The following is a 25,625-nucleotide window of genomic DNA, read 5'->3' on the forward strand; positions in this document are numbered from 1 at the left end:
TAGCGTATGTACAATAGGATAGAATTTAAAATTGAAAAAGTTTTTTCCTTGAATCCTTTATTCCTACAGTAGTTTTTTTTCTTTTTAAATTTCAAAAGAGTTTGAAAATTATACACAAATGCAGATGTACGTATATATATATATATATACATATATAATTGTGTACATCACTTTTTAATGTTGTTTTTGGAGTCACGATAAGATTAAGAAGCACAAGGACATTGAAATTTAACAGCAATATAACAGAATTTTTTTCCTTTTGCTTTTTCTATTTTCACCTTTTTCCATTCTATTCGGTTCTATACTTTTTTATGGTTCCTACCTTATCACCAACTTTTCATTCATCTCTTCTTTTCACTCATTTATCTTTCTTTCTCTCTTGTTCATATTATGCTATTCTATCAATTTTTTTTTTTGTGACTGCTTCATTCCATTTTTCTTTTTATTATTTTTTTTTTGGTTTTTGATTTTTATCTTATGACAACGCATTGACGTCATAGTTTTTCCAAATTGTTCCTAATATTGTGAATGTACTATAATATTTAAACGTTATATGAATTGTTTTGTATGAATGTGTGTATGTATGTGCCACTTATGTATGATTATTGTTGTTGATAAATAAGAATTAGATATAATAAAATACATATGTACATATGTATGTATATTCTATTTTAAGTACAATTGTTTGTATTCGGGTATGTTTTGTGATACAGAGAAAAAAACAAAAATGTTGAAAATAATTTGATGAAGCTTCTTTTTTCCTTTTATGTAATAAAATTCTATGTACACAAATAATGTGAATATTATATTTGTATATAATCGTATGCACATATGTATATGAAAATATTTATGCATAAAAATGAATTATGATTATTAATATGTACAATTTCTGTATGCATGTATGTATGTTATGTTACGTTATAAACATGCAATAAACATACAAACATGTTTCGAGTCCTTATTTTTTTTGTATTTTCTAATATAAGCGAAATTTTGATTCAATTTATTATGGAAAATTTTAATGGTTTTTATAGCAATTTTTGTGATTTATTTTTTGTTTTTATTTTAGAGTAAAAAAAAAAATTCATCTAAGATTTATGTTTCAATAAGAACAGGGAAAACAGAAAAAAAAAATAAAATTTCCTTTCATGTTTTTAGTTTTTTTTTTTTCCTATCCTTCAACTTTTGTGTTTAAAATGAAAGACAAGGAACTAAATTTAAATTTTGAGTTTAAAATAAAAAGAAAAAATGCTTTAGAATTCTCATTTTTGATAAAACTGAATAGCAAATAATGATTGATGCTCTTCTGTTAGAAATTTCTTAGCAGATGAGCTATTTTATATTTTTCGTTACGTTTATCAATTAGACAGAAATGAGTCATGACTAAGATGTTGCTTTCTGTTAATCTTAGCTTCTTAGTCTGTTGATTGCCCACTCTATTGAAGACACTGTTGCTGCGAGATTACCATTTCACAAATTATTGTTTTATAATTCAAGTAGTTTTATAATTGGATTCAAAGTGACTAAATAATAATGAGTATTTTTTTAATTTGTCAAATGTTTGACAGTAAACTGCTGTTTGCCTTTGTGTTTGATCTTCGGACCCTTTTAGTTTTGTAATTGGTGCTTGATTGCAGAATCAAGCTTACATCTAACCAACTAAACTATTGCGCCAATAAAATCGAATGCGTTAAATAAAAATTACGATCAATTTATAAAAAAATACAAACTGATTAATTGCTTAATTGCATGCGACCATGCAGTGGGCGCTTGAATATACACCTATATGGAATGCAAACAAGCAATTAAACAGCAACAAAACTTAAAATTGCATGTCTGTCTCAGCGCTTAAAGTCAATTTATTTAGTCAATATTTGCAATATTTTAACACCATATAGACATTTTAGCAAAAGTAATCTTCACTTTTTTGTTATTTTTCAAAAATTTTTGTGTCTTATGTATTTGATATTTTTCAAATGAATTCAAATTTTCTATGGTTTTGGAAACAGTTTGCTCACATAACCTTTAAGAATTTATGATTGACCTGTCATTAAGCTTCCGACCACACATTCATTTGTTCCATTGTCAAAAATATAATATATACTTACTTTAATTAAATTGTGTTATAAAATCAAATTAATCTAGCAATTTATTTGCTTTATAATTATAATTAACATACCTTAAAAAAATGTGAATAATGTAAAGAATAACAATATACAAAAATGAATTATAATCTAGACTTGGCAATTTATTCGGAAAAATGAATTTACAATTTAGGACAAAACAAAAAAAAAACTCATTTTACAATATTTCTTTTAAGTAGTATTACAAGTTTTAAATTTAAATTACATACACATATTTATACACCATTTTTCACTCAAATTTTTTTTTTTTATAATTTTTTAAACCAGTCTTAATAATTTTTTTTTTGTTTTTTTATTTTAGTGTGACATTGTACAAAATTATATGTTTCGAATTTTTTAAAGTTTAAAAAATTATTTATGTACTTATTTTGTATTTACAAAAGAGATTTCTTTATTATATATTATTATATGTATGTATATAATAAATTGGTGCACATAAAATAATTTTCTTAAATAAATTTATTTAGACGCACTTTTTCAAAATTACTAGTAATTGAATTTATTTAATTTTAATATCAAAATTATTTGTTCTTTAAATTTATAATTTAAATTCAGTTCAATATTATTAAAATATATTGTATAAATAGCGGTGATAAAAAAATAACATAATCAAATAAACGTGCAGACATTAATCAGTAAAATACTTTGTGTTCAATTGCGATTTGAAATTGTTAAAAATGTTTATAGAAAACATGAAGCCAATCAGTATGAATCATATTTTAAAATTTTCCATTTGTGTCAATAATTGTATTGAAAAGCAATTGCTTTTCTATATTTCATTATTTAGGGGATTATCGGAAAGTAATAAATGCAGCATCGATGTAAAATCATCTAAAAATCTTGTACGCAAATCTATCAAACAGTTAAGATGTTAGATGTCGAAAAATGCCAAAAATACGCATCATTTGCCTATCATATTAAATCAACTGGTTATCGATTTTTTAAAATTTTGCATTGATGAAAAGTTTTTTAAATGGAAACTGAGAAGGAAACAATTTATTATATAAAATCCTTAACTAATGAAGTTAATTACTTTTTAATATTTTTTTTAATTTATTTAATATTTTTCAATATTAATATTTTTTAAATGGTGCATTATATTAAAATTTCCAAAACTTTACTGCATTTAAAAATTTTTTATGATATTTTCAATTGTTAATAATTTTAAGACTTTTAAACAAAACCTTCTCAAAGTAAACGCCAAAAAACACATATGATTTAGAAAGTGTCCAAAAAGGTCAAAATAATTTTACATCAACAAGGTAAACACATAACATCACCATAGAATCGGTAATTTTTTTTTTGCATCGACACTGCATCGGTTCACATTTTTGATTACTTTTCGATTATATCCTTTATGTTTCAAATTTTTAAAGTAATCGATTTTTTTGTTCCAAAAAGAATAATTTTAAGCTTACTTTTACTTTAAATGGTAATTAAAAAAAAAATAATTACTATCACTTGCAATCATTTTCTTATTGAATTCAAAAAATCACAAATGTCACTTTTGAAACCAAAGCAAGAGAGAACAATTGTAGATTGTAGTTTGTGATTGTAGTTTGCTATTGATTGAATAAAAAAAATATTGATTTAAGCAATTGACACTGAAGACAGTAATATTATCAAATTATTTTACTTTACTTTAGTTAACATTTAATTGTAAAAATTATATATACCAGCATAATGTGCTTATGAAACTAAATTGAAGTTAATAATACTTTTGCATTTTTATATGCATTTTCAAAAACAAAAATGATATTATTTGTAATAAACGTTTTGTTAATTAAATAATTTTTTTGATTTCAGTACAATAACACAAAATTTCCAATACACAGAAAAATTTCCCATTTTTGTAAGCAATATTGCAAATTTGAATTAATTACATTAAATATGTCAACATTTTCAAATTAAATGGTTTATTTCTTCAAATAAACTGCATTCCATTAACTCTGACATATTTAGTGTAGATTTTGTTTGATTCAAGTAAAATATGTTTGATTATGCAAATTAAATTTGATCTACATAAATAATTTTCCTAAGAACTCAACTCATTTCATATGAGTTAAAAATTGAGGCTTGCATATTTTTTGTTTGTTATTAAAGTTTTAATTATTGTATAAATTTGTATAAAAGTTATAATTTATTAAAATACTAAAATAATCCATTAGCAGTTTTCTTATCTTATGAATTTGTTAAAATCTTATTGAAATCTCAAAATTTAAGGAAATTTTGTTCAAAACTGTATTTCTATAAAAAACTGAATTATTATTTTTTATTTTGAAATTTTTAAAATTTAATTGATTTAGCTTATGACTTAAGACTTCAAGAAATTGATTGACCCACATACACTTTCTTATGTACTTCCATTCGTTTACAAAAATTGTATAGTGAATATAAGTGTGTATTTGAATTAAAATTATAGAATTAAATAATGAAATACAAAGGTTAATTTACGAAAAGAAGCAAATAATACTTTTCTAGATTCATTTTCATCCTAAGAGTTTCCTTGTAAATTGTTTATTAAAATCAAGTTTTTATTTTTTTTTTATTTTTGCTGGGTTTAATAGTATAAAAGTTACATTTGATAATTGATCTCTAAATTTGATTTTTGATTTAATGATTAGCGATTAACTATTAAGTCTCTAGTATTATGATAATAATTAATAAATTCGAAAATTCGAGAGTAATGATTATTAATTCGAAAATTCTTTTTATTAATTGTTATTTTAACTGTATGAAATATTCTATTAAATAAGTTTTCGAAATAGACTTTAATATTGCATATAGATTTTGAATTTTTTGAAGTTGCCATTTTATAGGAAAAACTATTTTTTAGGTACTTTTAACATTATATTGCAATTACTTTCCTAAAATCCAACAATATGGTAGTAAAATAAGTGAGAAAATCAAAACAATAAGTAATAAAGCTACTGTATACTGTCATATAAGTAATTATCATTAAGTTTGTCTCAATCAGACAGTAATTTGAAATTTAACAAAAAATAAAAAATATTGAAAAAAGCAAAAATGTCAAAATTTAAATTTCACGAGATTTTTGTTCTTTTTTTTTATTTTTGTTTTTTTTTTTAGGAAATTTTTTTTTTTAATTTTATCATTCAATTTTTGTTTCTTTTTTCATAATGTTGACTTTTTTATTTAAATAGCATTTAAAAAATTTATTGTAAAAAAATTAAGTTATAAATTCAACTACAAAATTTCGAATACTTTCTTTAATTCAACCATTAATGCCCAGTCAGATTTGAGTAAATCATCACGGAAATAGTCTTTACATGCATCTATACTTTGTCGTGATATCTAAATAAAAAAAAAAAATTAAAATTGTAAAAAATTTGTGACAAAATTAGTTTTAATTTAGTTTTATTTAAATTTTTTATTAATTAATTTATTTTTATTATTAATTTCTATGAATATTAAATTGTATTTGGCACGACATCATACAACTGTCGTAAGAATGTCTACTTTAATTGTGATTTCATTTAATATTATTATGACAGTCTCACGTAATGGCAAAAATTTGCAAAATCTTATGAAAAGAGAAAAAATGGAGTGATTTTTACTCAAAATTTTCAATCAACAGAGGAAAAAACGAGTAATACAAATTTTACCAGAACTTTCGTGTGTCTCAAACATTGTTAGTTCGTCTGAATTCGTATAAATTGTAAACTGTCCATTATATTAAAAGTAAAATATAACAATGAACCTAAATTCTGACAATAATCAGAATGGTTTTATAATCAGAGTCAAAAATTGTGATATTATGAAAGTTTAGAAATTAAATTTGCAAATTTTTTTTTTGTTATAAGTGATTTTATTTTGAAATATTCGAATTCTATTGTTTACTATTTAAAAAAAAATATTTACCTTGCTAACTAACATATCATCAGCTTCAAAATGTCTACCAAACATTTTTGGTGATTCACCGGGTATAGGTTCAATTTTAATACAAACTTCTTGTCCTTTTCGAGCAGATTCAACTTGTTTATGGTTTGATTCAATTGATGTTACAACACCGATATCAACAAACTGAAATTAAAAAAGATAAAATTTAAATTTTCTCTCACTTTTAACTCAAATACAACAATTGATAAAAATTAAAAATTTTAATTATATATGTATGTATGCACATCGAAATCAATATCATTGCTATTAAATAATCCAATTCCTAACAATTTAATTGGTCATCCTTTCGAAATTATGTACATATACATATGCATGTATGTATGTCAAAAGCTATAAATTTTAATTTCTCTTCACCGATTCTCATAATGTCATGCACTACAGCTATAATGGTTACTTTAATGTCAATGAAAAAAGTATTTTCATTCACAATTTCAGCAATAAACATAAAAAACAACTTAGCCCAAATGACAACACAAGGAGAATAAAAATCAAAATGAATCCGAAATAAAATTAAACTTGGTTACAAAAATCCAAGTGTGATAAGGTCACAATTTACAAGTTTTGTATTATGTATTTAAAATTTTTTATTGTTTCAAATAAAATAAGACAAATTCAAAATAAAAAAATTCCAACAAGATTATAAACTTTATTTTTTTTTTGTATTTTTAACTTTTAACAGATACATTAAGTGGACAAAATAAACTTTTTAAACTCCAACAGCATTATAGAATTGAAATTTCGTTTTAAACGCATATTGTTTTCCGTAAATTTTCGAATTTTATTTTAATTATGACAACTGAAATTTATGGAGAGAATATCAAATGCACAAGCTTCCATTCAAAAGAATTAATTGATTCAATGTCAAAAATCGATTATTATTTTCAATATTCCATTTTTCTAATGATTCTAATAATTAAAAAAAAAAATAAAGCATTTTTCAATAATTTCGATTATATTCGATATTTCGATACTTTTTTTTTGATATTATAATTTTTAATCGTGAATGAGAAATATTTTTACTCCTTTATTCATTTTTTCTTTCTTTTTGGGTACATCTATTTTAGTCTATTTTATTATTATGAGAGCGAAGAGAGAAAGGACCCATAACTTTCTCCTATAATAAGCACATATAGTATCAAACAAAGTTGTTTCAAAAATCAATTATTCGATGGAATTTGAAGAACAGTAGTAGGGTAAACAAATTATAGTACACTGAGAAAATAAACGAATTCCTAAGTATAATATAAAAAAAATTTCTATACAAGTTAGTAGATTTTTAAAGCATAAAATGAAAATTAAAAATGGAGAGTTTTAACTATCCAGACCTATAATTGTTTAAAATGTCGCACATATTTCTTACGAAAGGCCTGCAAGGACACTTGCAGATTACAAATTTGATTTTATTTACATATTCTATTTATACGAAATTTCAATTTTTTGCTTTCAGACTTGCTTTTTGCTTTTAAAAAAAAAAAAACTTTTTAAATGTTTTCCTCATTTCTCTCATTGATTTTTGAACGGAAGTCGGAGGCGGGATTGAAAATCATAAAAATAATATTTTAATCATTTTTGTTTACGTTGTTCATTTGTTATTTTTGTATCAAATTGTACATCAACTGAATAACATCTCTCACAAACATAAGAATGAATGACAAAAAAAAAAATAAAAAAACTTAAACAAATTTTTATTTTCCTTTAGGTTGGGATTGTAACTGACTGTATGTTGTGTCCGTATGGACGAATATATTGGACGTGTATGAGAGAGATATCTTGGGTAGCATATAAAAAAAGATACATACAAGTTTTAAGTGTCCACTTTTGGTTCTTATCTTCTTTTTATTTTACATTATTAGTTCTTTATTACTTTTGTCTTTTTTTCTCATTTTGTTTTTAGTAGTTAATTTTACATTCGCCTATTTAAAAAATCGAACAAAAGAATTATTCGTTGAAAATAATTCGAACTGAGATAAAGTCGAAAATTATGGAGTTGATTTTGTATTATTTTCAGTATTATGTGTTTATTTTGTTTAAAAAATTTTATATAAAAGTGTTTTTTGGGTAAATCTCGCGACCGTAATGTTTGTATTCTATTTAAGGAATCTAGATTATATTAGATTCCTTCTATTACTATGATCTATTTAATATACTATGGAATATTTGGAAGCCAATACATATGTAGTTTGTAAATAAAGAATTCTTCATTGTATATATAAATCCGGACATACAGGAGCAGAATCTTTTTTGAAAAATAAAATGTTAAGGGTTCGAAGTTCACCTTGTTTTAATTAAAAATAAAGCGACATTATCCGAAGCTTGAGAGTGTTATAGAGTTCAAGTGGTATTCGTTGAGAGTGTTGTGTTGTATATTCCTTAATGGAACGAAAACAATTACTTGATGAATATTGTGTATTATTTCTTTGTCACATTACCACTTTACATAAAATACAGAATTTTGTTTTTGTTCTTATGCAAGTCCAGATGATAATGGCGATCAGATTTTATGTTTTTTTTTAAATAAAATTTAGAGAGATTCCCTGTTGGGTTATTATGATTACGATTATTCTTACGATTTTCTGTGAATGAATGAATTCGATCGCGTAGATGGGAATAATCGAAAAGAAAAATAAGAAACGTATAGATTGTTTTAAAACAAGATACGTATTTTTACTTTTCATTTTTAGCTAAGGAAGGATTTTATCAACACCTGCAGGCAATAAAAAAAAAACAAAACAAGAATAATGTAAGAATCAGTGAATTAAAAAAATACATAAAATTTGGAAATTGAACAAATTTAAAAACGAGCTTAAACAAAGTAAGAATTTCTATTAATAAGCTTTAGATTCAAAAATATTGAATAATACTCTGCATTTCTTGAATTCATTTAAGCATTGTACACATTAATTAATTTTCATGAGCCATGAGTTCCTGCTCGAAAATGAGATATCTGAGCCCATTTAAACTGTTTCGACGCAATGTGGAAATATCATAAACCAACCATAAATGAACATAATACGGACATAAATGGTGTGCAACAGAAGAATATTTAATATAACTAGGAAAATGTTACCAAGGGTAAATTTGCTTACTGATTAAATTTACGTATCTGTTGACACGGAGATATTTGTGATGATGGACATAAATGGATGACATTGTATGAATTTTGAACATTTTTGAAGAATATAAGACAAACTCGTCTAATGATCTGTATTGTGATGCAGGGAAGGAGAAAATGGTGACCCACCAATTATACTCTTGTGAATGGTAGGCAGCCTTAAGAAACCTTTTAATCCCTTTAATCGAGCTACTGAGTTGGTATAGTATATAGACGTATGCTATTAATCGGCTTCTGAAAAACTCTGACAACAAATTGACATGAATTAAGCCGAAAATGTTGTAATCTGACCCATCTCGTCTGAAAGTATTCTTCGGAAAATTGAAACAATTTACCCTATATAATCTAAATTATTAGTCTTGAATTAAAAATTTTTTTTTTATTTTTGTAAGATTTAAACATTTATAAAAATATGACGCGATTGATTTCATTTTTTGACAACCCTTATTACGATACTCTTTTTAAATTGATTACCTTCTTTGATGGAAATGAATTAAAGATTCGTTTCTTTTGTCTCTCTCCCATTTTATTTCATTTAAGTGGCAATTCAATTGGATTGGAACAACAATAAAAAACAAAGAGACAGAAAAAGATAACCTAAGTACAATAATAATAAGGGGATCTAAATTACAATAACAGTAACACCAACAAACAATAACAACAATAATAATAAAACTTCTTATAATAATATGAGGACACAAAAGGATATTATATAAGGCTTAAAAGTAATAAATTTTATTCCAACATTTTATTTTTTTTTTATTTAACTCGATTAAAGACGCGTTCTTAACATAATTTTTTCTTTTTAACGAAAAATAATTTTCAAGCTACAAAAATCTTTACTAAAAACAAAATAATGAAAAAAAAATATCAACTGTAAACTCAAGATTAAAATCTTCTGTCGAGATCTGAGGGTATGCGTTCATTATAGCTTCGTATACCTTAATGAAAACGACCCACGAATAAACAATAAAAAAAAAAATTATAATAATAAATGACAACTACAGTGATTGAGAATAAAGAAAACAGGAAAACAAGAGGTAAGAGATCGGGCGACACGAAGAGTGATGGAGAACAGAAAAAAGGAATTTTTTATTTACCAGATTAAAATTTACCTGATCGTTTTTAAATAATGAGATCTTGATAAATTTAGCGGAGTCTTTTATTCTCTTCTTACAAAGTAGTAAAGAGGAAAGTAATAAAAATTGTACGTATATACACGAAAAAATAACTAAACAAAATCTGAAATAAATTAGTTTGACACTTAAAGAGAATTGTGAACAGAAATATACAGGCACATATGCACACGAAAAGCACAGAACATGTGATAACGGATTAACGGAATGCAAAATAAAGAGAGAGTGAAATTTTCAATGATTTTGAGTGATTCGAAATAAAAATCTGAATTTACGTATATGAGAAGAAAAGGTTTTACCGTGCCGTCGCTTAATTGCAACCGCAAATTGATCAATTTAAGTTTCATACTTGAAACAGGCACTCCCAATATACATATGTATTTCGATTTTTCAATCTAATTGATTTTTTGATTTTTAATTGATGAAGTGCCTATCATTTTACATTTTTCACTTTTAAATCTTAAAATATTTAAGCAAACATATCTCACACATATGTTAAATTATTAAACCATAAAATTTCAGGATCCAACATTTAACAACGAAAGTGATACTTACGTAAGCAGGGTACGTCAAAGGCTAAACCAACATGAATAGTAGCTTCATGTGAGCATTCAAAATTCCTGATTTTCATTAAAATCAGGAATTTTGAATTCAAGTTTCAGTTTTGTTTTTTAAATATCCGAATAAATTATGAATTAATACGCTCCTCTTAATTTTAGTGAATCTTTTGAACAAAATTGTTTTAGAAACTAAATTCAGCTTTTCTTTTGTTAAATAAGAAAAAAAAGTTAAAAATTTTACACCAATTTTTTTGCGTTTAATTCTTAATTTTGAAGAAAAATAAAAAGTAGAAGAAAAACGGGAAAAATTATAAATTTCAGACTAAATTCTATATTAATCAGAGATATTTTAAAGTTGTTTTTATTGTAGACAATCTGGATCCACACAAAAATTCTTAAAGAAAAAATTTGCTGTTTTTTAGCATTATAATAACGTTCATCAAAGTCCTTTTTGCGTGAAGGAAAAAAATTTTTTTGTTTGCCTCTTTACTTCTTTCGTTATTGTTCTTTTTTTTGTGTTCATTTTTTTTTATTTTTTCGTATCTTACTTTGCTTTCGTCTTAAATTTAAGCATACGGGGAAACGTGATTAATTGATTGAAAAAATTAAAATGAAAACAAAATTCCTTTTTGAAGATTCTTTTAACTGAAAACACGACTATAAAAAAAGTCTTACGAGTATATGGTCAGCACATAATCGATATTGAGTATAAATCCCAATTAATCTATTATTATTAGATGGCCGAATTTGCAAACTTAATTTCAGAGCCCTGTTTCCTGTGATTAGTCGTTATAGATCCATTCTTTCATCAACAAAAATTTAAATTTAAGGCCTTTTCAAAATACAGTGTCTCGCGATAACTGCGCTATAAATTGTTTATATTCACTATATTTGTGTTCAAAGTTGATTGTGTGTACAAACATTTTTGTTCATCAACAAAAGTTGCAAAGCAAGTTTGTTCATAAACGTTGCTATCAGCAAAATAGTGAATTTGTTATGAATGGCGCAGTTAAATCATATGAACTGCCTTGCTTTTATAGAATTGTCAAAAATATATTGCATATCTATCACGTTATATTTTTGCAGTTTTGCATGCATGGAAATCTCTACAAATTTTATAAGAAATTCGTTGATTGTTTCCAATTTCATTCTGGAAAAAATCTAAATTTTGTCTTTCAACCACACATACTGACGAAAATATAAATTCAACCCAACCCAAACACAAACTAAACACAACCCAAAAAGAACAATCAACCCATGATATCTCCAAATTAAATTTCCAATATAAATTTTCAATTCCAAACTCGTTGATTTTAACGAACCTTTAAATCCACATCTCGATATCTCTAGCACAGGGTAACGCAGCACTTTCGTTAAAAATTCTTTATATGAAAAATGATACGATCGCAGTACCTTCCTTATTGCATGCAAAACAATGAGCGAAAAAAACGCGCAATTTTAATAATTTTAAAGCTAAAAGGTATAGAATTTTTTCTTTAAACGTATACGTATATAAATAGTACGTGCGTTTGTATATAAGCCATACGCTCTTATTCAACAAAAACCGTATTTTAAACTGCGCGCGAACAAAACGTCATAAAAAATAAGAGGGCATATTCATTATATTTAGACACGTTTTAAAAAAATAACAAAAAAAAAATTATACAAAAAGTAATGTACATATTTTATACGTTGATACGGTGGTACGTTCTTCAAAGTTATTTCTGTTGTTTTGAAGCAATTTAGTAATAAAAGAACAATCTTTCTGTCCTTTTAATATTTTACTGCAAATACGGAAGCTTAGTAGTGACAGAACTGTCATCAAACACTTTAAATAATATACGAGCAAAACATTTCAAAAAACACGGAAATTGACGAAGTTAGAGAACGATTTCATAATGGACAAGGTTATATAACCCACATAGCTTAAAAGAAGCATGAAAACGCATAGAATACCGCCTAACATAAAAAATCTTGTCTTTTCGAAAATTTGTTTACGAAAACTGTGAAAATTGAAAAGGTTGAAGCAATATATTTTTTTTTAATTTGTAATTAGACAGCACATATTTTTATTTAACCGACAAACTATTGGTACAATTTTGATAAAATATGAAACAGACAATTTTAATACATTTTGTTGAATTACAGAGACAGAGGAAATTTTCAAAATCTAATAATAATTTTTAAATTTTTCCTTACGTCAAATAATTTGTAACTATTCAGTTATTAACTGTTAGACATGAATAAAACTGAATTTTATGAAATTTCTAATGATCGCTTATTATTTACACTTTCCGAAATGTGATTCTTTACAAAATATTGCTTTATTTTTATTGAATAAAAAAGTTGAAACGTTCGTCCTTTTGTCAATTTCAAATTACAAATGTCGATTTCACTTCAATTAAACTTTTTACAGAAATGATTGCCCCCACTCTTCTAGAGTAAATAAAGAGATCTTTGCATTTGAACTTAAAAACGAACGATCATTTTGGAGAATCTTCAGAATGCGAAATAAAGCACGATATTATTTTGTTTGTGAAAGGTTTTTTTTTTGTTCACCAAATACAAAAAAAAAATAAAGTTGGTTCAAACCAATGGTTTGTATTGTAGCACTTTTCCCTTCAACAAGGGAAAATTCTGCTTTTAAATACAGTCTATGTATAGCTATCACACTATTAAAATTATTTTCATTCATATACAAAACTATTTCTAGGATTGCATATATTTGGGATGAACGATTTATGCAGTCTTTGAAATAAAGCAAAAATTAATATAAATAGGGGTTAACATAATGCTCGATTTTAAGGTTTAATTGTGTGAGTTAAGAAAAATAATTATATTTTTTATTATCATGGAATTTACCGTTAACTTTTTGCGTTTATAGAAATTTGAAAAAGCTTGCGGTTTCGAAAATATAGAGTGTCAAAAATTTAAATTTTACAAATTTCAAGAGGCGATAACTTGAGAGGGGGTGGAGATAGAACAAAATTTTCTTCTAACGAAATGAACTATTTATTAATGTCTAAAAGCCCCTAAAATTTCAAGCTTCTACAGGCTGGGGTCTAGAAGAAAAACAATATCAAAAATTTGGAAAAAACGGACTTTAGATAACGGTAAATTTGAACGGCCATTTTGTTTTTTTAAATTTTAACTATAGTATGCTGCGCTAGGGAAAGCAAGCCGCTGTCTTTCTGCGTTTGCAAAATTTCAAAAATGCTTATGGTTTCATTGCAACAAATAGTTAAAGAAGGCCATTTTTAAGGTTTTGGGGGGGTATAACTTCCAGAGGGGGGAGATAGGTAAAAATTTTGTTCTACGGAAATAAGTTTCTAGTAAAGATCTATGTACATATAAAATTTCAGCTTTCTATCTTCAAAGATGTAGAAGTTTTGTAAACAAAAAAAGTGTCCACGGACGGACGGACGGACGGACAGAGTGAAACTAATAAGCACTTTTTTCAAAATTTTTTTGGAAAAATGATAAAAAGAAATGGGAAGGAAAAAAATATTTATTTTTAAAGAATTTTTTCGTTTACATACAGAAACATGAATACATTCTTACGTTAATGCATGCATACACAACATAAATTTTATAGATTTTCTGTCCATAAGAATATTAAAAAATTTTAATCCTTTTCAGTTGGCTAACTGAAAGGAAAAAAAATAACTATAGTGAAGTTGTGTATACACAATAAAGGTATATTAAATGGGGATTAAAAACAAAGAATTGAATTATGATGCTACCGTTTTACGCAATATTTAATTTGCGAGAGCTTGCGTTGAATAAATTATAAAGACCTTTAAAGACGATGAATGAAGTTAAGACAAATAAAAGAAGAATTATGTAAAATTTATTTTTTATTTGTTTTATAATATTTCTAATTTAATACTTTCCATTTATTATTTTAAAGGTTTATTGAAATTTCAAGACGCATGATGTCACAAATTATTTAAGATCTTAAGAATTTACATACGTTTTAATCCATTTTACGTTCATTCTTTTACATACATACAAATATCATGCAGTATAGAATCATGTTTTGTATATCAAATTACAATATGTTTTTGTATAAGCAAGATTAACTGTTAAATGCTATTGCATCAATTTTACTTGTAAAATTTATTAAAATATACAAGTTTTCGAGTTGCGCAAGAAAATTTGAACGCAAGTTAAAAAGATTTAATCACAAAATTATACCGTAAGGAAATCATACGATGTGCCATATTAGAAACAAAGGGAACTAATCGATTATATAAGTATATTTAGAACATATTTTTCTTTTTTCAAACTTAAAAAATAAAACGGTCGTATTCCACTATATGAGGTTGCTTCACCTTCTCAACTGGCTGGATAAGCTGGATAAACAATCTGACAAAATATATAACTATCGATTTATACATACACTTATCTTAAGACCTTCTACGAGGTATAATAACAAAATTAAAAACAAATAAAATTTTAAAGTAAAAATTAAATTATATTATTTAAATTTAAAAAAAGCTGAAACTATTTAACTCGAGCCCTTATTAAAATTAAACAATAAAATTAAAATTAAAAAAATAAAATAAAAATTAAAAGTAAACAATATCGAGTGCGAAATGTACAAACATGTTACATCGGATATTGTGTTCCTATTAACACACGTATTAATCGGAAACAGAGGTTCACATTTTCAACAATTATTAAAAAAAATTGTTGTTTGAAAAATATATTTTTATAATCACAAATACCTGGCACAAATTTGTAATCTAGAAAATTTCTTGCAAGAATACAATAGAACATGTGATTCTGAATTACAAATAATTTGTTATTCCGAAAAATTTTTATTGACTGGTGACTGTTATAATTATTAATCATTAATTGGTTGAAAAAAAGAGAATGAAGTGACATTAGCAAGTAATGACATTAAGTCGACAACTGTGTATCACCGACCGAAATGTGTATACAATAAGGTAGGTTATGTAATGGCAACAAATTTTTTCTTATCGAGTTTTCGGTGGTAACACACTTCTCCATGGTAGGGAAGTGTAAATAAACTATTTTTAGCAACCTGTCGGTCTGTCAGTCTGTCGGTCTGTGTGTGCACACGTGTATTTGAAGTTTGGCTGAACTGATTTTTATGAAATTTTATATGTAAATTCATTTCGACTATGACAACAATTGATAAACTTTTGAGATATATAAGGGAACTTGAATTTTTTGCGGGCTTGTTTTACATTTTTGATCATTTTGAAGGAGGTATTCAACAGATTTACTTGAAATTTCATTTGACTGTACTTGGTGTTTCATTCGACCGTGCGAAACATTCTAACTTTTGGAAAAAATCAGGGCCAAATATACATTTTTCAACCGAATCATTGAAATTTAATATTCAAATTCGAGGTGTTAAAACGATGAATCTATAATTTTTTTGGGCAGATCAGGGCTCAGAAACTGATCTGGGAGCCGATTTTACATTTTTTTTCCATATCTACGGAACGAATTGAGTTCTGGTTGTTACCGAAACTAACTGGCGAGCATTTCAGGGGATTCAGGTGGCACAAAGCGAAACTCTACTAAGAGCTAAATTTACATTTTTCTAGGTATTTTAACCTTAAAGCTTACTAACGCCCTAAAAATTGGGAAGAAGTATTCAAAATACATTTTTATAATATTCTGTTACATTTTCACTTAACTAGACAATGCACAATACTTTCGGTTATGTGCTGACCACATTAGACTTTTTTTAATGACAAGCTTCATGTAAAAACGCATAGTAAGACTGAATAAAGAAAGTCACTAGTTTGACAAATTAACAAAGTATTTTTGAAAGGTATTTTTTTTCTTATACGTATAAAGAATTCTTCTGCTGTTTACGAAAGTATGTTCGAAGGGTATACTAAATTTGCCTTACCATTTGTAACACTGAGAAATAATGGTGTGAGATATAGACTCAAATGTATGTTTTTGATCACCGTCGAATTCTGAGTCGATTTAGCTTTGTATGTCCGTCTGTTAGTCAGTCCGTCCGTCCATCCCAACGATAACTCAAAAACTATTTGAGTTAAGTTCATGAAATTTTCACGAATGATTCACTATAATAAATGGCAGAACCTTATTTTCATTTGATCTGATCGGGGTACTGGTTCGGGAGACTGCCGTACAACTTCAAAATTTACTTGATTATATCTTGAAACTATAAAAGCTGTGATATTCAAATTTCAAAAAAGGGAATGTATCAGTAGGGCCAATGTGTTTGATAAAAGTCGTTGAAATTGCTTGGCTCGTTCTGGTAGCAGCCGTACAATTTTAACGGTAGTTTGGCCATATATTAGAGAATATTGTAAACACAGTACTGAAATTGTGCATAAATTAATATGGTAATACAATAACTTAAAGTCATGGTCTGTCTCATAGTCAGCTATGGTATTACTATTTATACATACATAGGATAACAAATTCGTACGGGTATCACAAGGTTGATACGGACAATTCTACTTTTTCTCGTTTTTTTATTATTATACTAGTAAAACTTCAATTTTTATTTGGGATTATTTTAATTTATTTAAATTTTACACTTAATGAAATTAATTTTTACTTTTTAGGCAAATTATTCAAAATTTTTACGAAAGAATCCTCATCTAAAATGCCACCTACGCTACAAAAAGCGAGTAAAGGGAGTAACAGTGCGTGTTGAAGTAGAATAATCTCATACTTATAACCTCAGAAATGGGAAAATAAACTAAACAAAAGGAGAAATTTGACAATTTTAAAATTGAAATGTCCATGATGTGAAAATAAATATAGTTTTATAAAAACTAAAAGATTTTTTAATAAATTCCCGAAACATTTTATAAATTTTGATCAGTAGAATCAAGAAATTTTATTTTAATTTATAAAATCTAGTAAAATTTTCGAAAATAATTTCGTTTTTAATTTCTTTCACCTAAAATATTCACATAATATTTTCCAACATAAAATTAATATCAACAAAAGGTCCCAAAAATGTAAGAAAAAGTAAAAATAATTTTTTTATTTTGTTTTAGTTTTCTGCTTTATTTTTTCTAAAATTAATAAATTAATTGCGTATAAAATTCATAAACATAATCTTAAATGGTGTATTTACTGTAAATAAGTTTTTATTTTCACTTATTTGTTTTTAATTATTATTTTCAGGTTTTTTGCTTGCTTGCTGCTTCCAACAAAATTATCTTTTCAACATTTTTTAATATCTACATACATATATAAAAACTCAAATGAAATAATTTTCGAAAGATCATTTTTAAAAATAAACCACAAATAATTTAGAAACCCTCATTTTAGTTTTTTTTTATTCGCGTCGCAAAACATAAGCCATTTACAATCCACCTATATATTTAAATATTAATATGGCAACAACATTAGCAAACGAAAAATGACAAAAAAAGATAAACAAAGAAGAAAATATAATTTTATTTTGTTGATGTTTCACTTTTTCACATATTGTAAGTACAATCTAACATATTCGCATGTAGGCACACATGTACACAATTATATGTACACATAAGCTTACATACAATATTATGTTTACCGCATTTCACTTTACTGCATTGTGCATCATCAATATTAAATGCAGTTGCACATTTACCTTACACTAAATGTTGAAATAACAAAAAAAAAAAAACAAAAAAAAAAGTAAATTAATGTTTTTGTTTATGTCTTTCGTGCGCGAAATTTCTATTTTCGGATGCGCAATACGCTAATGCAGATTTTTGTATTTTTATTAAATAGATGCAAAATAATAAAGAAAAATTGCAAAAAAAAAAATTTCTTAAATAAAAATTTTAAAACAAAAAAAAATATAATAAATAAATAAAGAGCAACAAAATATAAAAAAAATTAAGAAAAAAGATGACAACAAAATACCAACGGGGTCAGATCGTTAAAACGAGTTCAAATTATCTTAAAATAAATTGCGACGTCATTTCCTTTTTTTTATTATTGTTTTTTGTTTGTAATTTGTTAGAACAAACACAAACATTTTGTGTAAATTTTAGATTTTAAGCTTTAAATGGAAATTTTTCAAAAAAAACGAAATCAAATTGTTAGTGCTCTAACATTATTCTGAAAATTATCTTAAAAACAAATTCAAAAATTGATTTAATACTAAAAAGCCTTATGCTGAACATGTCATAATCTTTCCAGTATGGCCCATTACAAATACTCCTTTTAATTATTTCGTTTTGATGCGAAAAGTTGCCGCAACACAATACCTTTTTGTTTAATTTACTTAATTTTTGTACAAATAACCAAAAATAAAATAAATAGGAGCATAAATGTAAATAAGTGAAATTTGAGTTTTCGAATACGAATTTCGAACACAAACAAATTTCAAATAATTAATTAAATTAACTTTAATAACAAGTTTTCGAAATTCAAAATAATTATACAAGGAAAAAAAATTAAAAATATTTTTAAAATTTTTCATTTACCAATTTTTGTTATAGAAAGACCTCATTTACTCGTAATATTGAAAATCGAAAATTTCGAAATATTTTACACCATATTATTAAAAACAAAAAAAAATTTTTTTACAATTTCAGGAATTGAGAAAATAATTCATTGTTTTTGTTCATTTGAAAAGAAAAAAAAAGTGTAAAGAAAATTTCCAATTTTTATTTGAAAAAAATTTACCTACAAAAAGGAAGCACAACAAAATATTTTTGAAAAAAAATTCAAAAAATAAAAATGAAAATAATAACTGAAAAATTATAAAAAGAAAACCAAATAAAATAAAAGGAAAATTCTATAATTAAAAATCGCGACAAATTATTGAGAGCATTTCTAAAATTAAAATAAAAAAAAAAAAAAATTTTTTTGTTTTGTTTTGTTTTTTTTTATTTTTGCTATACCATTTACTTTTAATTTTATTTTTTTTCGATTTTTTCCATTTAGCTTAACCCCATCAAAAATGACGTCATACAAATAAAATTTTTCTATTAAGGTTGGGATTTTCTTGTAACACAACAAAATAAAAGTGCAGTAGAAGTGGCGCGATAAATTGCGCGCCATTATGGGAACTTTTTTTTGCTGCTTTTTTCTCTCTAATTTTTCTTTCCTAAAAATTTTTATTTTTAATTATTTTATTTTTTAATTTGTTATTTAATTTTTATATCATTTTTGCAATTTCTGTTTTTTGGTTTACAAAATTTGTTATTATGGCGTGATAAATATCTACTGCAAAATATTATAGCAAAAATGTATTATGGCTATAAATACACATGCATGCATCGCATACACTTTAACTGTATTTTCACATATGTATGTATGTATGTATAATATTGTCGCAGTAATTTTTTAAATGCATTGTAAATGTCAAATTTGAGTTATTTTCCTTAAATTATTAGCAAAAGAATAAAAACAAACTTAGAATGTAGTTAAAGAGAAAAAGGGAAATTTTAAAGTGAAGGGGGGAAATTTTAACATTATAAAAAAGTAAAGATTTCTCATTCTATCCCTTTTACTCTAATTAAATCTGAAATTATTCTTAAATTTTCTCTTGCAATTAATATTATTTATTTCTGTAAAAACAAACAAAACAAAAATGAAATAATTCGTTTTTACAACAATTTTACAACGAAAACAAATTTTTGAAATATTTATTGTTTAAGTTATGCATACAAATGCTAATTCATATACATATGTACATACGTATACAATACAAACATAATATATAATTTTTACTGAAGGAGAAGAAAAACAGACAGAGGGAGAGGAGGGAAAATAATCCATAATTACTTTTATTTTTAATATTTTTTTAATTTTGTGTTTTTAGTGTTGTAGTGTTAAGTTTGTTTTTATTTTTTTTTTTGTTGGATTAATTCCAATTTAATGAAAATAATTCATAAAATGCCAAAATTTTACATATTTAAAATTATAAACGTTTATTATGCCTGTATTAAAATTATTTTGCAAATTACATTGAAACAGCAAATAAAAATAAACAAAACAAATTCAAACTCATCTTATATAAGGTAAGATTTTTATAGCTGCGTACGAATGTGTTTGTGTATGTGTGAATTATTTATTTGCATTTGTATTATTTTGCATCAAAAATTGTGAAAATAAATTAAATTTTGAGAATTAAATGGTGGCAGGTTCAAAAAACAAAATAAACATTATATAGAGAATATTTTCTATTTTTTATTGTTCTTGTTTTTATTTTAGTTTTTTTAGAAAATTATGGAAAAATTGGTTAGTCATCATATTTCCGGTCAACGATAAAATGTGATGATTGTGAAAAATAAAGACTTTCTAATTTGTTATTAAAAAAAATTGTTTTAAGATCATACCATTTGGCTGTTCAAATAAATCTCTTTAAATGTTTATCAACATTTGGAATATGCAACATTTTAATACTTATTAGAATTATGCACAATTACAATCAGTGTTACTTTAGTATTTTTACTTATTCTATTTCCTGTGCAAGTGTTGCAAACATCGTGTTTGACCTAGCCTATAATTGCATTCAATCTGTCTATGGTAATCAAATGCAATTAATTAACTCAATAATTGTATAATATAGGTCTATATTTTGCAAAACTGCAAGCGAGGTAAACTGAATTTTATCAGTACATGAATATTTTTCAATTTCCACCACACCACACCACAAATTTTAAACTTGTAGTTCAAAATATAAAAATAAAAAAAAAATTAAACAATCAAAAAAACTATAGCCATAACTTTACTTTGCCTATAACCTCTATGATAAGTCTTATTTATTTATATTATTTTTATATTATCTTTTATCCTTTTGTGCATAACTTGAGTAAGATAAATTTATCTATTTTTGACAGAATATAGATTAAATTACACAGCAATTCAAATAAAACATTAAAATTCGTTTGGACACAGCAACCTTCGGACTTAAGCATTTGTTGGCCTTTACGTGAAAAGAAAAACAAAACTAAAATGTTTATTAAAACCTTATGTTTTTAATGGTTAATCAACAATTTGGGTACTGAAATAGGAACTGCATTCCGAAAATCGAAGAAATTTTTTAATTGAATTTCAAACTTAGATTTATTATGATATCCTAATTCTGTACAGTGTTACGAAATTGAAATAAAATGAATTTTGTTTAAAAATTTTTTGAACACTTTGTAAATTTAACACCCAAAAAAACTCACAATTTCTTTCAAGCAAAGGGATGTGATAAAATGCAAAGCAAAATAAAAAGAAAATAAAAATGATAAAATAAATAAAATAATAACAACAACAAGAGCAAGGCAAAAATGTATGAAAAACAATCCCGTTCTATTTAACTCTTAGACATGGCAGACAATTTGTCGTCAAGCGTTTTCAACTAAAGTCAATACAAAACATGAAAAAAATTGTTTGAATTGTTCACTTCTTTTTTTTTTTTTTGCCTTACTTTTTAAGTTTTTTCTAATTTTTTTCTCTTTAAAAAGCAAATAAAAAATCTAGCACTATGTTAAAAAATTTTCTAATATTTACTTTAGCTAAGTCAAAAAAAAATGTTTACATTCAGTAATAGATTTAAAAAATTAGTAAGTTTGAGAATTCGTTAAACTTTAAGTACCTTAAAGTAAAGTAAAACCCCTTAATTTTTGAAATTAAAAGAAATACAATGACGAAACATTCATACAGTTTCAACAAGCAATAAAACTGTATATGTATAATTTTTTCCCAAATTTGAGTATGTATATGTATGTATAACAAAGATTGTTTTATCATGTGCTTTTGAACTATAATTATATGAGAGGTACAAATGCACATGAAATCCTAGTTTGAATTCATTAAATTTATCAAAATTTTGAAGTAAAATGAAATTTAGTTGTTGGATTCGAATTTCATCAAAAAGCGTTGGTGACGTTTCATTGACATTTATTACGCAATTCAGTTCAGGCAAAAGTACTTTGTATCACATTGTCAATATGTATATTATATGGTAAATTATATGGTAATATAATTCATTAAGAATTATTAACTATTCTTGATCATTAACAAAACTTTACGAAACTCTGACATATTTCAAATCATTTCGATTTGTGAAGTTTTTCAAAAAAATTTCTCGAAAATATCAATTGGTTTTCTTTGATACTGCTGCGTGATCGCGTGAAACTTTTCAATATTCTGGATTTTTTATTGAAAATTTTTAAATGGTCAATAAACTCTTCTTCTCATAAATTGTAATTTAATTAGCGCTAGTTATTTTCTCTCTTTCAATTTTAAAATTTCCATTAAATTGCGGCATGCATTATAAAATTCATTTTGATTTCCACTTTACGAGTATTTAATCATTATTATCGTCTATCCATGTATGTACATATGTACACTTACTTATTAAATTCTTAAATACATATTTAATGTGAATTGACTTCACAAAAGAACCGGACACATTTTTCTTTAATATTTTAAAAACACAGTCAACCTAAATCATTAATTGACATTAGCCATAAATTCTCTCTGAATTTTCGTAAGAAAATCTCTTACATTTTGCGTAAATTTTTTTGTTTTTTAGGTTGATTTTCATTCAATTTTGTTGTTGTTTTTTAATATTTTTAGAATATTTTTTGGTTTACTCATTTAATAATAAAAGGAAAAAATAAATAAAAAGATAAAATTAATCAAAAATTCGATAATAAAAAGAAAAAAAAATTATATTTAAAAATATCATTAAAATTTTTAAGTATACGAAAAAAAAAAAGAAGTGATTAATTCAAAAGTTTGCGCCCCCCTTAAGGGGTAAAAACGTAAAATTAAAGAAAAAAAAAGAACATTTTTGTGCGACAATACAGTTACAGTTAAGTTAAATTGAATGCGATGTGGTGTGACTGAGCTTTTAGAGTAAATTAATGATTGGCCTACGCATTATTTTTTTATCGACCGTATTGCATACAATAAGGAAAGTTATGTGATGCCATCAAACTTTGCATGATGGAAACGAACAAGATGTCGGTCCGTTGGTCTGCATCCCGCTATACACGCATGTATCTCAAGTTTGGCTGAACCTTTTTTTACGGCTGTGTAAGAAATTGATTAACTTTTATGATACGTCAGGCTTCGGGTAACGAACCTTTTACTGGCCAATTTTGCATTTTTAGGAAAATATAACAGATTAACTCGAAAGTTTATATCTAAGCTTCGTTTGACAGCAACGAAATCACTCAACTTTTAGAAAAATCAGATGTCAGCAACTGTATTTTTACTACGGGTCAAATTTACATTGTTGCGCATATAAATAGAAATAATCAATCAATTTTCTTGAAATTTAATATTGGAACTCAAGCCAGTAAAAACAAATTAACATATAATTTTTTTAGAATATCAGAGTTAGGAAGCCGAACTAAGGACAGATTTTGCAATTTGTACCATATCTAAGAAACTAACCGAAGGTAATCGACGAATTTTTAGAAAATTCATATGCCCGGGTAAATGTTTCGCCAAATTAGAAAATACACTTTGCGGTCGGTTATGTGCTGACCACATCACATTTTATTGTTTGGTTCTTGTTTTTTTTGTCATTTTAGCTATAAATTTTCACTTTTCTTTTATTTTTTTTTTTACATATTCTTCTACACATACAAACCTATATTTTTCTTTAAAAACATAAGGAAATCGTATATGAATAAAAAGTGATTCACTATATGGCCCACTTTATTATTATGTTTTAATGTACTTGGAAGATAAATGTATGCAAATAAACGGGGGCGATGAGAAAAGAAATAAATTAAATAATTGTTTACAACGTGGCTATAAAAAAGTATTTCAACTATTCAGCCAAATTTCACAAAAAAAGAAAAAATTAATTTTATCAGAGTATAATTTTCATTTTATCAACCAAAATAAATAAAACAAGCCCTCAATTTCAATGGTATCGAAAAGTTTTACACCAAATTTTATTTTATATAACAATAGAAAAATACGAGGGTAACAACTAATTACATCAGGTGCAGGTAATAACATGTAACCCAACTAATCATTTTACGACTATCTGAAAAAAGATGCGAATAAATACGAGTTTTTGCAATTTTTGTATAGTAAACAAAGAAGTACTAAGAGTTTCTTCATGTCACATTCTCCACATATTACTGCCATGTACGCTAGATTGATAAAGTTTTTCATTTCACTCATGAGGGAAGGTAATCCCTTATTTACTAACTAATTTAAGCAAACTATGAGTTTCTTGAAAGAATTTGAGATCACTTAGCTTCTAATGCTTTTTTATGAAAAGTTGTTGTCAAAGTATTTTAATTCTCCTTTTTAGCACTTTTCCAAAAAAACTTTCACTCTGTCCGTCCTTCTGTCTGTTCGCGTGTCTGCTACAAAAAAAACTTCTACACCCTTGAAGATAGAAAGCTATGTGCATAGATCTTACTAAAAACTTATTTCCGTAGAACAAAATTTTTACCTATCTCTCCCAATCTAAAAGTTATACCCTCACAAAATCCTAAAAATCGCCTTTTTTTAACTATTTGTTGCAATGAAACCATAAGCATTTTTCAAGTTTTGCAAACGCAGAAAGGCAGTGGGTTGCTTCTCCTATCGTGGCATACTATAGTTAAAGTTTTTTCCAAATTTTTGATCTTGTTTTTCTTCTAGGCCTAAGCTTTTAGAAGCCTGAAATTTCAGTAGCTTTTAGACACTAATAAATAGTTTATTTTGTTAGAAGAAAATGTTTTTCCATTTCCACGCTTTACACTCGTATTTCCAAAACCGCAAGCTTTTTCAAATTTCTATAAACGCAAAAAGCTAACGGTAAATTCCGTAA

The 25,625-nt window shown here is 25.5% G+C and overlaps 1 protein-coding gene across 1 annotated transcript in view; it reads right to left on the reverse strand.

Annotated features, from left to right (window-relative positions):
- Window positions 1–5,008: 5,008 nt before the first annotated feature.
- Window positions 5,009–25,625, reverse strand: part of LOC129610247 (eukaryotic translation initiation factor 5B) — an 85,702-nt gene continuing 65,085 nt past the window's right edge. Inside the window, exons 9-10 of the mRNA XM_055522749.1 lie at window positions 6,027–6,188; window positions 5,009–5,459 (exon numbers count right to left, since the gene is read on the reverse strand). Of these exons, the coding sequence (XP_055378724.1) occupies window positions 5,352–5,459; window positions 6,027–6,188 (270 nt within the window). The 3' untranslated portion in view covers window positions 5,009–5,351. The remainder of the gene's footprint in view (window positions 5,460–6,026; window positions 6,189–25,625) is intronic.

Source organism: Condylostylus longicornis, unplaced genomic scaffold, assembly GCF_029603195.1.
Source record: "Condylostylus longicornis isolate FDR11 unplaced genomic scaffold, ASM2960319v2 ptg000044l, whole genome shotgun sequence".
NCBI classification, from domain to species: domain Eukaryota; kingdom Metazoa; phylum Arthropoda; class Insecta; order Diptera; family Dolichopodidae; genus Condylostylus; species Condylostylus longicornis.